At 38.7% G+C, this 13,086-nt stretch overlaps 2 protein-coding genes and 1 long non-coding RNA gene across 5 annotated transcripts; 2 read left to right on the top strand and 1 right to left on the bottom strand.

Annotated features, from left to right (window-relative positions):
* The first annotated feature begins 92 nt into the window (after positions 1 to 92).
* On the top strand, positions 93 to 4,044 carry LOC108269932 (uncharacterized). The gene is made up of 3 exons (XR_001813588.3): positions 93 to 391; positions 3,280 to 3,455; positions 3,582 to 4,044. It is a non-coding gene; the product is annotated as an uncharacterized LOC108269932 (long non-coding RNA).
* LOC108269931 (rhotekin-2) lies at positions 3,452 to 7,008 on the bottom strand. 2 transcript variants are annotated; one of them, XM_017476088.2, is made up of 6 exons: positions 6,884 to 7,008; positions 4,625 to 4,731; positions 4,369 to 4,500; positions 3,989 to 4,151; positions 3,774 to 3,881; positions 3,452 to 3,667 (listed from the first exon to the last, which is right to left on the bottom strand). In XM_017476088.2, coding segments are annotated over exons 1-6 (669 nt in total). In that variant the 5' UTR covers positions 6,885 to 7,008; the 3' UTR covers positions 3,452 to 3,509. The 2 variants fall into 2 exon arrangements, with proteins under 2 accessions (XP_017331577.1, XP_047013596.1); XM_047157640.2 differs by having other exon boundaries at positions 4,625 to 4,809; positions 6,884 to 6,985.
* A 228-nt stretch (positions 7,009 to 7,236) lies between these two features.
* Positions 7,237 to 13,070, top strand: cfap99 (cilia and flagella associated protein 99). Of its 2 annotated transcripts, none has more exons than XM_017476082.3 (16): positions 7,237 to 7,531; positions 7,614 to 7,760; positions 7,866 to 8,010; positions 8,146 to 8,240; positions 8,457 to 8,569; positions 8,763 to 8,940; positions 9,431 to 9,511; positions 9,670 to 9,735; positions 9,881 to 9,967; positions 10,075 to 10,163; positions 11,367 to 11,571; positions 11,697 to 11,838; positions 11,923 to 12,074; positions 12,179 to 12,384; positions 12,517 to 12,703; positions 12,862 to 13,070. In XM_017476082.3, the coding sequence occupies exons 2-16, from the start codon at positions 7,653 to 7,655 to the stop codon at positions 12,958 to 12,960; spliced, it is 1,953 nt and encodes a 650-aa protein (XP_017331571.1). In that variant the 5' UTR covers positions 7,237 to 7,531; positions 7,614 to 7,652; the 3' UTR covers positions 12,961 to 13,070. The 2 variants fall into 2 exon arrangements, with proteins under 2 accessions (XP_017331571.1, XP_017331570.1); XM_017476081.3 differs by having other exon boundaries at positions 9,667 to 9,735.
* The last annotated feature ends 16 nt before the right edge of the window (positions 13,071 to 13,086 follow it).

The following is a 13,086-nucleotide window of genomic DNA, read 5'->3' as shown; positions in this document are numbered from 1 at the left end:
CGCTGGATTTGGCGGACGTGTTTTCTTTCCCCACCGTTTTTCGACAAATCCCGCATCCAGCTCTATGATTGGCTCGTAGTGTCCCGCACTCTGTTTTCGGATTGGCTGCTGTTTGGTTTTTCTCATACAACCAACCAATTAGACGCAAAGCTGCTCTGTGAGTAAAAAAAAACTGTATATTAAAAAAAAGCTTCAATCTGATGACAGTTGTTTTTTTTGTTTGTTTGCTTGGTTTTTTTTTAAATCAATGTGTGGTCTGCAGAATTAAACAGTTCGTATATTGCAATAACAAAAAAGAAGGTTGTTTGTATTTCCTGTAATATCATAAACATCTTGGTTTTATCAGAGCAAAATGTCCCAGAACCGTGAAGGAACTCCTGCTACTCATAAGGTAAACTAAAAAGTGGAACATTAAACTCATTATCATATGCACTGAGTATCTAATACTGTCTTGGCCGTTGTATTTGGTTTAAAATGTTAGACAAATACCCTGCCCGTTAGACTAAACTGTATGTACTGTTTGTAAACGACGGATGGAAGAGGAGTTGAAGAGGTAACTATCAATCTGCTCAATGGGAATCTGAACTCAAAACCATATACAGGTGCATCCTGAAAAAAATTAGAATATCGTTGAAAAGTTTTTTTTTCTCGTAATTTAATTAAAAAAGTGGAACTTTCATATATTCTAGATTCATTACACAAAGTGAAATATTTCAAGACTTTTTTAGTTTTAAAGTTTTAATGATTACGGCTTACAGCTCATGGAAATAAAAATCCAGTATCTCAAAATATTAGAATAAAGAATTTATAATACAGAAATGTTGGTCTTCTGAAAGAGTATATATTTTTTTCAAAAATATTTTTATTGAGAAAGAAAACATACTTCCTGTCACATAGTAACAATACCATTCAAATTTTTTGTTATACTTACATACACACACACACACACACACACACACACACACACACACACACACACACACACATACATAGTGTAGAAAAGAAAAACAAAATACAAGTACAATCAACTAAACATGAAATAAAGGGTTGCCATTTATAAACAAAACAAAACAAAAAAAAAACTAGTTAGTACAACCCCTCGTCGTATACTTTATTTTCTCGAGTTAAAAAAAATCACGTCCTTTAGCCACTGGGAGATATTTAGCAGACTTCCAATGCAACAGTAGGGCACGTCTTTCTATTAGGGATGTGAAAGCGATAGTATCTTTTTGTACAGAGCTTAATGGAACTGAGAGAGAGAGAGGTACACTTTGTATATTTCGTATATCACTAATTGGATAATTGGATGTGACAGGTTTAGGTCAAAGGTCATCATCAATTATAATGATCTTGACAGGTCAAAGGTCATCACCAACCATCATTTTCGTAACAGTTGTTAACGGTCATCATCATCAAACCTAATTATGTTGAGAGTTGTATATCAAAGATAATGTTACATAGATTTTGCACTTATGGTCTGCACTTATGGTCTGTCCCATGCATTCTTAATTTTGGTACTCAACTGACTACCTTACGCCAGGATAAAATCATATATCTTAGAAATCATTCCTCTCTGATGTGGATTGTTTGAAAACAAGCTTTCCCAAGGCTGTTCAGTAGGCACAAAGGGGAAATTAGGAAAACATCTAGAAACAAAATGTCGAATTTGAAAATAACAAAACAGATACGTCACATTGAGGTCATAAGTAGATGACAGATTGGCAAAGCTATCAAAGACACCATCGGCATACAGATTTTTTAATTGTTTAATGCCCTTGTCATGAAAATGTAGAGTCCAAACACTATGGAGGAAATAAGTGGCTGTTGCTTAAAGGACCCAAAGAGGATGCACCTACGAATTTAAAGCGTCGTCTAAATTGATACCAAATCTTAAGTGTGTTAAGGACAACTTGATTATCAGTATATAGAGAGAGTTTTGTAGGTAGTGAGGAATAAAGTAAAGCAGGTATAGAGGATTCTCTACAAGATGATAGTTCCAACTTACACCAAGAAGATCCAGGAGATTCAACCCAGTAGCAAAGTTTATGGATGTGCGCAGCCCAGTAATAGAATTGAAAACTGGGTAATGGGTAAGTCCTGCACTAAGTCTACATCCCTGCAATAACCTTTGGTGGCTTCCCACCCCAAATAAAAGAACAAATTATTTTATCCAATGAACTGAAAAATTGTTTTGGCAGAAAAAGAGGAACTTGCTGGAACAAGAAAAGAAACTTCGGTAATATATTCATTTTGACAACATTGATCCTGCCAATTAGAGAAAGGGGGAGGTTACCCCAACTTTGAATGTTGGATTTAACCTTTGAGATAAGGGGAGTGAAATTAGCTGATACAAGATTAGATAAAGAATTCTGAAAAGTATGTTAATTTATGAACTCAATACTTGGTCTGGGCTTTAATCCTTTTGCACGAATTACTGCATCAATGCAGCGTGGCATGGAGGCAATCAGCCTGTGGCACTGCTGAGGTGTTCTGGAAGCCCAGGTTGTTTTGATAGCGGCCTTCAGCTCGTCTGTATTGTTGGGTCTGGTGTCTCAGAGATTCTCTATGGGGTTCAGTTCAGGCGAATCGGCTCGCCAATCAAGCACAGTAAGACCATGGTCAGCAAACCAGTTACTAGTAGTTTTGGCACTGTGGGCAGGTGCCAAGTCCTGCTGGAAAAGGAAATCAGCATCTCCATGAAGCCTGCCAGCAGATGGAAGCATGAAGTGCTCTAAAATCTCCTGGGAGATGCTGCATTGACTCTCGACTTGGGAAAACACAGTTTACCAACACCAGCAGATGACATGGCCCCCCAAATCATCAGTGACTGTGAAAACTTCACACTGGACTTCAAGCAACTTGGATTCTGTTCCTCTCCACTCTTCCTCCACCTTGATTTCCAAATGAAATGCAAAATTTACTTTCATCTGAAAAGAGGACTTTGGACTGAGCAGCGGTCCAGTTTTTTCCTCCGTAGCCCACGTAAGACGCTTCTGATATTGTCTCTGGTTCAGGAAGGACGTGACACTAGAAATGTGACACTGCAACATTTCTGTATTATAAATTCTTTATTCTAATATTTTGAGATACTGGATTTTTTATTTCCATGACTTGTAAGCCATAATCATTAAGATTTTTTTTAAAAAAGGCTTTTTTTAAAGTGAGCCATTTTAAAATGGCTCACTTTATGTGTAATGTATCTAGAATATATGAAAGTTCCACTTTCTGAATTAAATTATGGGAAAAATGAATGTTTCCACGATATTCAAATTTTTTTAGAGCCAGTGGCGTTCCTGCAGTGGTAAGAGGAGATGAAGGAGAAGGACATGCAGGAGGAGCTGGCTCAGCTGGTGCGCAGGAGGCTCGAGGTGAAGATTAGCCACGAGGATGCTTGGCTGGCACGACAACGAGTCATTGAGCTCAACCAGCACAAAGCAGTGCTCAAGAAAGAAGAGGTGAATTATCTTGTATTCATTATTTTAACATTTATATGCAGAGTTAAAATTCACTTAAAGCAGGTTAATACAATGTGAATAAGGCTTTTCATGACCTTTGTGATTTGATCTATGTGATTGTCCCAGACTGCACAACTGATGCGAGAAGCGTCTGCGAGAGGCAAAAGACTCTAAAGCTGCCAAATTGAAACTGGTCCAGAGAGAGCCAATACCTGAAAAGCAAGATCAGTTTTAAAACAGATGGCATCAGAAAACCAAAGTATGTTTAGCCATTGTTATGTGTAATCATTTTTCCTTTCTGGTAAGGAAGTTACTTACTGAGATCATTGTAGACTGAGTCAGCTTGCTTTGTAAGAAAAAGTGGGGGTTTCGGTGGGGACAAAACCTCAATTTCCATCAGCTTATCACAGGTGTGCTGCCACTGACCTATTGCACAAGCAAACGAGTGTTCATTCTTTACAAATATTCAATAAAAAGAAGCATGCCGATTTCCTTGGCTCATATATGCACACCAATACCCATCAGTCACTCACTCTGATCATAGATGTGTTGCAACAGAACACTGAGCCACTCCTGCAGTAGGTCAGGTGTCTCGGCTATGAATACATGGGTAGCAGGGTTTCCTGTCCCTGGATCAATGATGCTCAGCCTAGCCCCAGCTTTTTGGTTGCACTCCACTACACGAAGGCGGGTGTCCTACACATGTACACAACATTTTCTGTATCATCTATGGACTGCGTGTTGACTTTGTTATTTATATACAATTACATAACGTTTATTAAAAAACACACCACCCCAGTTAAATAACCACCAAGACATGGTTGAATGAAAACTGCTGCCTCAGTGATTAGATACGCATTGTGACCTACACCCGAAATATATTGACTGCCACGGTTTTACTTCCATGTCTTACCTTGTTTATGGAGATTATAACACTGGGTTCTATCTTAGCTTGAATCTCCTCAGGAGTGAAGTAACAGGAGAGCAGACCGGCTTTCAGCACACAGTACAGCCTACAGCAGTGCTGCAAACCCTCAACACTTTGCTAAACATACAGATTTTTATTATTATAACAAACTTATATTAAATACATCCATTGGTCACACCATCAAAATGGTTGTGAAATGATTTTATACCATATGCAATACACAAAACGGTGTGGGACTGACCTGCTGGCTAAGATAACCACTCATCATACCCTGTGTCATGCAGTCAGGCTGTGCCACCAGCTGACAGCACAAGTTCCCATAGAGAGGCAGCCATGATGATGCTTCCACTGAGCAAAAGACACAGGAATAACTCCAAATGATCTCAACTATCTCAAATTGTTGAGGTGAGTGAAGGGTACAATAACCTTAATGAAACAAAGGAAAGAAGAGATGAAGACTATCCTTGTGACAGGGAAGATGACAGGAAAAGTACTGGTGATAAAGATGAAGATGATAATGCTAATAATGATAATGCATATTCAGAGCACGATAAGCAGAATGGTACAGAAGAAAGGAGGGATGAGGATTATTCTTGTGACAGGGAAGATGAGGCAGGAGACAGGAACACTACAGATGAAGATGAGGATGAAAGTTCAGGGCACAATAAGCAGAATGGTACAGAGGAAAGAAGGACCAGGATTATTCTTCTGACAGGGAAGTTGAGGGCTCCAAAGGTTGACTGGAAGTGCTGCCTATGTAAATTATTTTGAATTCCTTTGGCTCCCATCCACAATCTAAACATGTACATAGATAAATTAAAAGAAAACAAATAAAATGTTTGAAATATTAAAACATTTGTGTATCATCAGTTCTTTTCATTATTTCATTAATAGGACATCTATTTTTTGAAGAAAACCATTCAATCCAGTACGGCTCATTTTGACCCCCTTTATGCATTCGTGAAGGTTTTTTTGGTTCATGTGTTGTAGGGTTAAATATCAAAAACCTAAAAGGTGTGCGTCATACCTGACACCTAGATAAACACTTTACAGTTGGTTTTGTGACTGTACATCATTCCCTTCAAATGCTATTGTGCTTTAAATTATGGTATATTTTCTGTATGAGCCCGTTTGGTAGTGAAATTCATATCTAATTTACATATGATTTAATAGCTTAGTTTAATAAATATCTAAAAGGTGTCCGTCGTACCTGACACCTAGATGAACACTTTACAGTTGGATGTGTGGCTGTAAGTCATTCCCTTCAAATGCTATTGAGCTTTAAATTATGGTATATTTTGTGTATGAGCCCGTTCGGTAGTGAAATTCATGGCAATTTTTATATATGATTTAATAGCTTATTTTGTTAAATATAAAAAATATAAAAGGTGTGCGTCATACCTGACACCTAGTCGAACATTTTACAGATGGTTATATGACTGTAAGTAATTCCTTCAAGGGCGTAACCATGGTATGGACATGGGGGCGGGGGTGTTGATCCAAAGTTTGATACTGAAAATTTGCATATTTAGAACATAGTTTTAGGATTACAGTTACCGTTTGAATTCATGTGATTTCTGAGTGATAGAAGCTCCCACAGAATGGGGAAATTGTAGGGTGCATAACCTACCATGAAACCTACCACACCAAGTAGAGGCGAGCTAAGATGTGTGCAGGCAAACCACACACGATAACATTTAAACACGCAATCACGACTTTTAAACAAACTCAGAAAGGATAGCTACCTATGAAACGAAATTCAACACTATATATATGTAAATACAATTTCCCCACGGATGCTTCCAAGCAATGCTGTGCTGCCTGCATTCTGACCAGGTACCATTATTTTCCCAGAAGAGCAATGACTGACTTAGATGATCATTTTAATTTGATGAACTGAATATTCTGTTGGTGTAACTGGTGTCATTTATAATGTTAATGTCATCATGCTGTTTAGCTTGCTATGTAATAAGTGTACAAAATGTACAACAATATATAGTGGTAACCTGAAACGTTAGCTATGTAAAGGGTACTGGAGTTTTCTTTTAATTCTAAAGACAAACTGCCATAACTAGTTCTGAATGGATAACTACAATATGGCCACAACTCAGACGTTAGTTCCATATCTCTCGTTGCCAAGCTAGCACATCTCAGCATTATGCTGAGCCTTATATTTGTTAAAAATAAATAAATAAATAACTTAGTCGTCCTTAGCCCAAATGTATTGTAAAGGAACGAAATGCTGTGCAACTTTCCTCACCGTCACTCGCATTTATGACAGTCTGTCACAACGTGAGTGTTCACAACGAACTCGGAGGGAGGATATGCAAGTGATTGTAACGTTCATGGTCAAAAACTGGAACTGACGTTAGCCTAGCTTACTTCGCGGGTGTGCAAATATCAAACGTTAATTGACGTTCTTAAGAACAAACCAAGCCATAGTATGATGCCTTCTATACTAAACTAAGGTTACCTATTATTTAGGTATCTAGTTACTTACTGTCTGAAAAAAGCTCATAACTTCTGCTGTACGTTTCTACGCTTGGCTACTGTCTCCATTTCTTACAGACTGAGCTGCTAAACTACATCAACACATTTGCGTCGAGTATGGACGCAACTAAGTGTACAATTGGAGGGGGGGGGGCACACACCTATTTACCTTAACAAACGGAAATATATTAAAAAGGAATAGACATAAATAAATAGAGTATGAAGAAAAGACAGATCCGTTGGCAGGGTTCATTAAAGGGGGACATATAGAAAATATTTTCTACTGTATTGGGGGGTGATTTAAGGGTGGACAGATTGTTATTTCCTCAACACTGGGGGGGACCCCCAAAGAATGCATGGTTACGCCCATGCATTCCCTTTAAATGCTATTGAAGTTAGAAACTTGTATAACAATGTGGTATGTAACTTTAGAAACGGTTCCTTAATTTGCGAATTTCTGAGAATATCGACCGTTCTTCGTCAAGCCAACTTTATTCCAGTCTATAAGGAAGACTCCACTTTGGGAAACGCCTCATTGTTGCTTAGCAACAGCAAAACATCATTTGCACATCCGGGTCTGGAGAAGAGCACGAGTTTGGCACAATATTTTCACGGTTATAAGAGCAATAATCCTTACATAACCCGAATAGTTTAAGGGGTAAGTTGTTTTTTTTTTGTTTTTTTTTCGTCTGCAGCATTAAATAGTTCGTATATTGCAATAACTATTAAAATTTGCGCAGAGTTCAGGTCATGTTGCATGATTTGAAGGCACTGTCAGGATGAACTATAAGGACCTGGTGAGAGAAGCAATAAAGCTGCTGGACATGTACGAGCCAGACAAACAGTGTATGGACACCTTCATCGAGGACTCTATCAAGACTCTCGGGGTATACTTGGATATGAATTTCAGTCACATTTTGCAGTCTGTATTATCACTGATGTCATTCAGAAATGTCTGTGAGAAGCATGTTGTAATCTTTTCTGTATTCCAGAATCGTCCTTCTGCTGAGCAGATATTTATCACTGACACAGTTTATGGGTGTATAGTGCATCAGAAACTTTTGGATATTGTGATCAATGTCTTTTACGATCAGAAGGGAAAATATTTCCTCAAAGCTGATCGAAACCATTTTGTTGGTACGTTTACTATGTTTACATTGTGGGAAAAGAAATATTTACCATTTTTGGTGCCACAAAAGAGTGAAATATTAGGTATTGAACATGCATTATAACTCTCATTTTCTCATTATGTTCTATTATTTGATTTTTCAGTGGTCACTTATCTTGCCATGTTCACTCTGGAGGATCTGGGCTTGGAGCAGTTCAGTACAATTATAAGGTCTCTGGACAGCTCAAAAATGTACAAAGTAAGGAGATAAACAGTCAATTCATTATCAAAAGACAAGACGTGCACTACTCATGAACTTGAGTTTTAATTGGCCTAACATGGTCATTGTTTGACTTAATGTGTTGCCTTTAATTTAGCTCGTCTTCAACGTGTTCTGTAATGTATCATGTAGTCCACCATTTACATTTCTGGTTTACTATTTCTTTTTCCCCTTAATTATCCCTGGACATGGCAGTTCTTGAGTTTCTTCTTTAACGTTACTAACCTCACAACATGGATCCATGGGGAATGGAGTAAGCTCTATGATGCTACCTACGTAGAGCGCAAGTGGATAGTTCCATTACTGAGGTAAAACAAGGGTTCTTATGAGTGTGGCTTCTAGGGGGCTTACAAATACCTAGACACATCTGTGGGAGAATGATGCATCACAGATATTTTATGATTTCAATAATTAAATAAAATGGATATGGCAAATGAAAAGCAGCATTATACCAGTTTGTTGTCAGTCATTATTTCAGTCCACTCCCGTCCCTTCAATTAGATGGCAGTCTGAGATAGAAGGCCTGTTAGAATATCTTGAGAAGAAAATAACCAGAGGCAGCCAGCTGAAGAAATTCCCTAAGAAGTCAACAGAACCTCAGGAGTTTGATCTGACAAGGCCCAAACCTCGTCCACTTCCTGCTCCTGAACTGATTCCACAACAGGAGAAACCCAAACCGGTTAGTATAAATCACTCAAAGCTTCATGAGCCAAAAAATGCTCAAGATGAAATAACGAATGCTACTAATTGAAGTACCTGTGGGTCGTATGAAAAGGCGTGCAAAAGGGCACATTATTTTAGTAGATGTAGATCAAGAACTAAGGTTATTGTGAGCTTTTCCAGATGGCAATGAGTAGGCAATAAAACAACAAGAAGGATGCTGGTTGCATTCACCAATTTAATGTAAATGGTGTTTTTAGGGCTTACATTTAGTCCTAAATACTTTTAAACATCTGTCAGTAAATCTGAGCATAGGACTGGCACAGAAGCCGGCTTCTGAATTGTGTGGGGACTCCATCTCTCTGCCGGTGCAGTAATGGAGCACATTTACACATTATTACTCTGCATGCTAGATATGCTATATCACTCTAGATATGCTATCTATATATTAGACAATAATAAAAAATGTTACCTGATTGTTATTTCACACACATTTGGTTTTTACTCAGGTGCCTGCCAGCACGCACAGACCTCCAAAGGAACAACTGGTTTTGAAGGACATCAAACAGAAGAACTATCTGAAAGCACAGGTTAGGATTTACAGATGTGGAGCTGCTATAAAAGTTATTACATCCTGTTGTGTTACAACAGACACATCAACTCCCTCAAAATACCGTACCATTGACTCTACAGTATAGTAATGCTTTAGATAAGTTTATTTTATTTATATTTCTCTCATCTATAGAAGGTCTTGTATGAGACGAACACTCAGCAGTTCCGATGTGCAAACCCACAGAAGTCAGAGAAAACCAAAGTAAGAGAATCTGTCATTGAAAACGTGTTATATTTTCTATGCTCATGTATGGCTTTGAATCAAAATTATTACAGACACGAACATCCTATACACAGAAAAATCTGTTCATCATGCAAAGAGGTTGTTTGTATTTTCTGTTGATCAGAATAAAATGTCCCAGATTCAGCAAAACCGTGAAGCTAAACTCAAATTTGATTCAGTTTACTCCTCTGGAACTCCTGCTACTCATAAGGTAAACTAAAAAGAATACAGTGTCAAAGTGCAACATTAAACCTATTATCATATGCACTGAGTATCTAATACTGTCTTGGTCTTTGTATTTGGTTTAAAATGTTCCAGACAAACACCTTGCCCATCAGACTGAACACAACAGCGATCCTTCGGGAGGGAGCGTTATGTAAACGACGGATGGAAGAGGAGTTGAAGAGGTAACTATCATTCTGCTCAATGGGAATCTGAACTCAAAACCATATACAGGTGCATCTAAAAAAAATTAGAATATTGTGGAAAAGTTTTTTCCTGTAATTTATTTCAAAAAGTGGAACTTTCATATATTGTAGATTCATTACACATAAAGTGAACTATATCAAGCTTTTTTTTTGTTTTAATCTTAATGATTACAGCTTACACCTCATGGACATCAAAAATCCAGTATCTCAAAATATTAGAATAAAGAATTTATAATAGAGAAATATCGTCCTTCTGAAAAGTATGTTAATTTATGCACTCAATACTTGGTCTGGGCTTTAATCCTTTTGCACGAATTACTGCATCAATGTGGCGTGGCATGGAAGCAATCAGCCTGTGGCACTGCTGAGGTGTTCTGGAAGCCCAGGTTGCTTTGATTGCGGCCTTCAGCTCGTCTGTATTGTTGGGTCTGGTGTCTCAGAGATTCTCTATGGGGTTCAGGTCAGGCGGGTTGGCTGGCCAATCAAGCACAGTAATACCATGGTCAGCAAACCAGTTACTAGTAGTTTTGGCACTGTGGACAAGTGCCAAGTCCTGCTGGAAAAGGAAATCAACATATCCATGAAGCCTGCCAGCAGATGGAAGCATGAAATGCTCTAAATTCGCCTGGTAGAAGCTGCATTGACTCTTGACTCGAGAAAACACAGTGGACCAACACCAGCAGATGACATGGCACCCCAAATCATCACTGACTGTGGAAACTTCACACTGGACTTCAAGCAACTTGGATTCTGATCCTCTCCACTCTTCCCCCAGACTCTGGGACCTTGATTTTCAAATTTTGGAATGCAAAATTTACTTTCATCTGAAAAGAGGACTTTGGACTGAGCAACGGTCCAGTTTTTTTCTCCTTAGCCCAGGTAAGATGCTTCTGACGTTGTCTCTGGTTCAGGAGTGACGTGACACTAGGAATGTGACACTGCGACATTTCTGTATTATAATTTCTTTATTCTAATAATTTTTGATTTCCATGAGTTGTAAGCCATAATCATTAAGATTAAAACCAAAAAAGGCTTGAAATATTTCACTTTGTGTAACGTATCTAGAATATATAAAAGTTCCACTTTTTGAATTAAATTACGGGAAAATGAACGTTTCCAAGATATAATTTTTTTTTTTTAGATGCACCTGCACAGTATTAACCCGTACTTATGTGTTTGCAGGTTTGATAGTCTTATGCAGGGAGCCAGTGAGCCCTCAGCGTTCCTGCAGTGGCAAGAGGAGATGAAGGAGAAGGACATGCAGGAGGAGCTGGCTCAGCTGGTGCGCAGGAGGCTCGAGGGGAAGATTAGCCATGAGGAAGCTTGGCTGGCACGACAACGAGTCCTTGAGCTCAACCAGCACAAAGCAGTGCTCAAGAAAGAAGAGGTGAATTATCTTGTATTCATTATTTTAACATTTATATGCAGAGTAAAATTCACTTAAAGCAGGTTAATATAATGTGAGTAAGGCTTCTCATGGCTTTTGTGATTTGATCTATGTGATTGTCCCAGACTGCACAGCTGATGCACAGGTATGCAGAGAAGCGTCTGCAAGAGGAGAAAGAGATGAAGGAGCTGGTGCAGCTGGTGGCTGATGGCCACAAAAACTCTAAAGCTGCCAAATTGAAACTGCAAGAGATCAAAAAACGCATTGGTGTGTTTCTTTTTTCCTAGAACCAAGATATAAGATTTTTTTGAATGTGTTGCTTATTATGTACACATAATGTGTATGTTGCAGTTAAGGAGGTTTCTGAGCAAAGCCAGGAACTACTTCGGCAGGCATTGGAAGAAGCCCAGGCTGAACTGAGCCGGAAGTTTGAGCTCATCCGTGAGATTCGAGCCATCGAGTCAGTGCCTCATATCGCTCACAAGTTTATGGACGACACAGAGGTGATTAACTTCATATGTGTGTTGCAGTAATACCGTTGTAAGAACTTATTAATGACTCCCAGAGCAAGGATAACAAATAACCTATCGTCCCTGTGCTATTACAGACAGGAGGTCATGAGTTACTTTGTGAGATGTCTTTGTTGGAGCTGCGGGAACGCTTAGCCAGGCTGAAGGAGGAGGAACAGCGAGAGCAGGAGAAAATAAAGCAAAGGATTCTGGAGGAGAAACAGGGCAAAGGACAGCTACTGCTTGAGCACCTGGACACCATTACTGCATGCAGGACTGCAGCAGGGCGGGCCACTACACAAAAGTAACCAGAGTTCTCCTGAAACACAGGAAAAGCATATTTATGAAGAAACATACTGAAGATTCCAGGTTTTTAAAGCAACTTTTGTATAATGAGTTTACAAAGTATCATTTACATGGTCTCTGTGTTAAACAGGAAGGAGAAGAAAATGAGACTGAAGTTGGAAGAGGTGGTCAGCAAGTATGAGAGTTTGGTAGACCTGCAGAAGACTCTGGAGATGAAACAGCAGGAGAGACAGAAGAGGAAGGAGAATGAAAAAGGCAAATCAAAGTTAAATGAACATATGGCTGCTCAAAATGTTAAGAGCTATAACCATAAAAAGGTGAGCACTTACAGTATTATACTCAATATAACCACATTTCGTATATCTACAGTTGTTGATCACATTTTATCTTCCCCTAACAATATAAAAATTTAGATAAATGTATACTAATCCAGCACTGGTCTTTATTTGAAATCGTTTTCCTCCATATTGAGCAGCAGGCACTGGAGAAGCAGCACTGGCTACAGCTGGAGCAGGTTTTAGAGAAACAGGTCCAGAGAGAGGCATCTAGAAGAAATACTTCAGGTCTGACCTGAAGCAGTAGCTACCTAATAAATTAAACACTTTCAAATGCTCTGTAGTACAATTACAATATTTCGACTATATTCAGTTAATGGGACCAATAAAAGTGTGTCAAGAAAATCAACCCTTGAAGTACTGAG

Source organism: Ictalurus punctatus, chromosome 9, assembly GCF_001660625.3.
Source record: "Ictalurus punctatus breed USDA103 chromosome 9, Coco_2.0, whole genome shotgun sequence".
Taxonomy (NCBI): domain Eukaryota; kingdom Metazoa; phylum Chordata; class Actinopteri; order Siluriformes; family Ictaluridae; genus Ictalurus; species Ictalurus punctatus.
The sequence above is the reverse complement of the archived record's forward strand: the minus strand, read 5'-3'. Positions and strand labels throughout refer to the sequence as shown.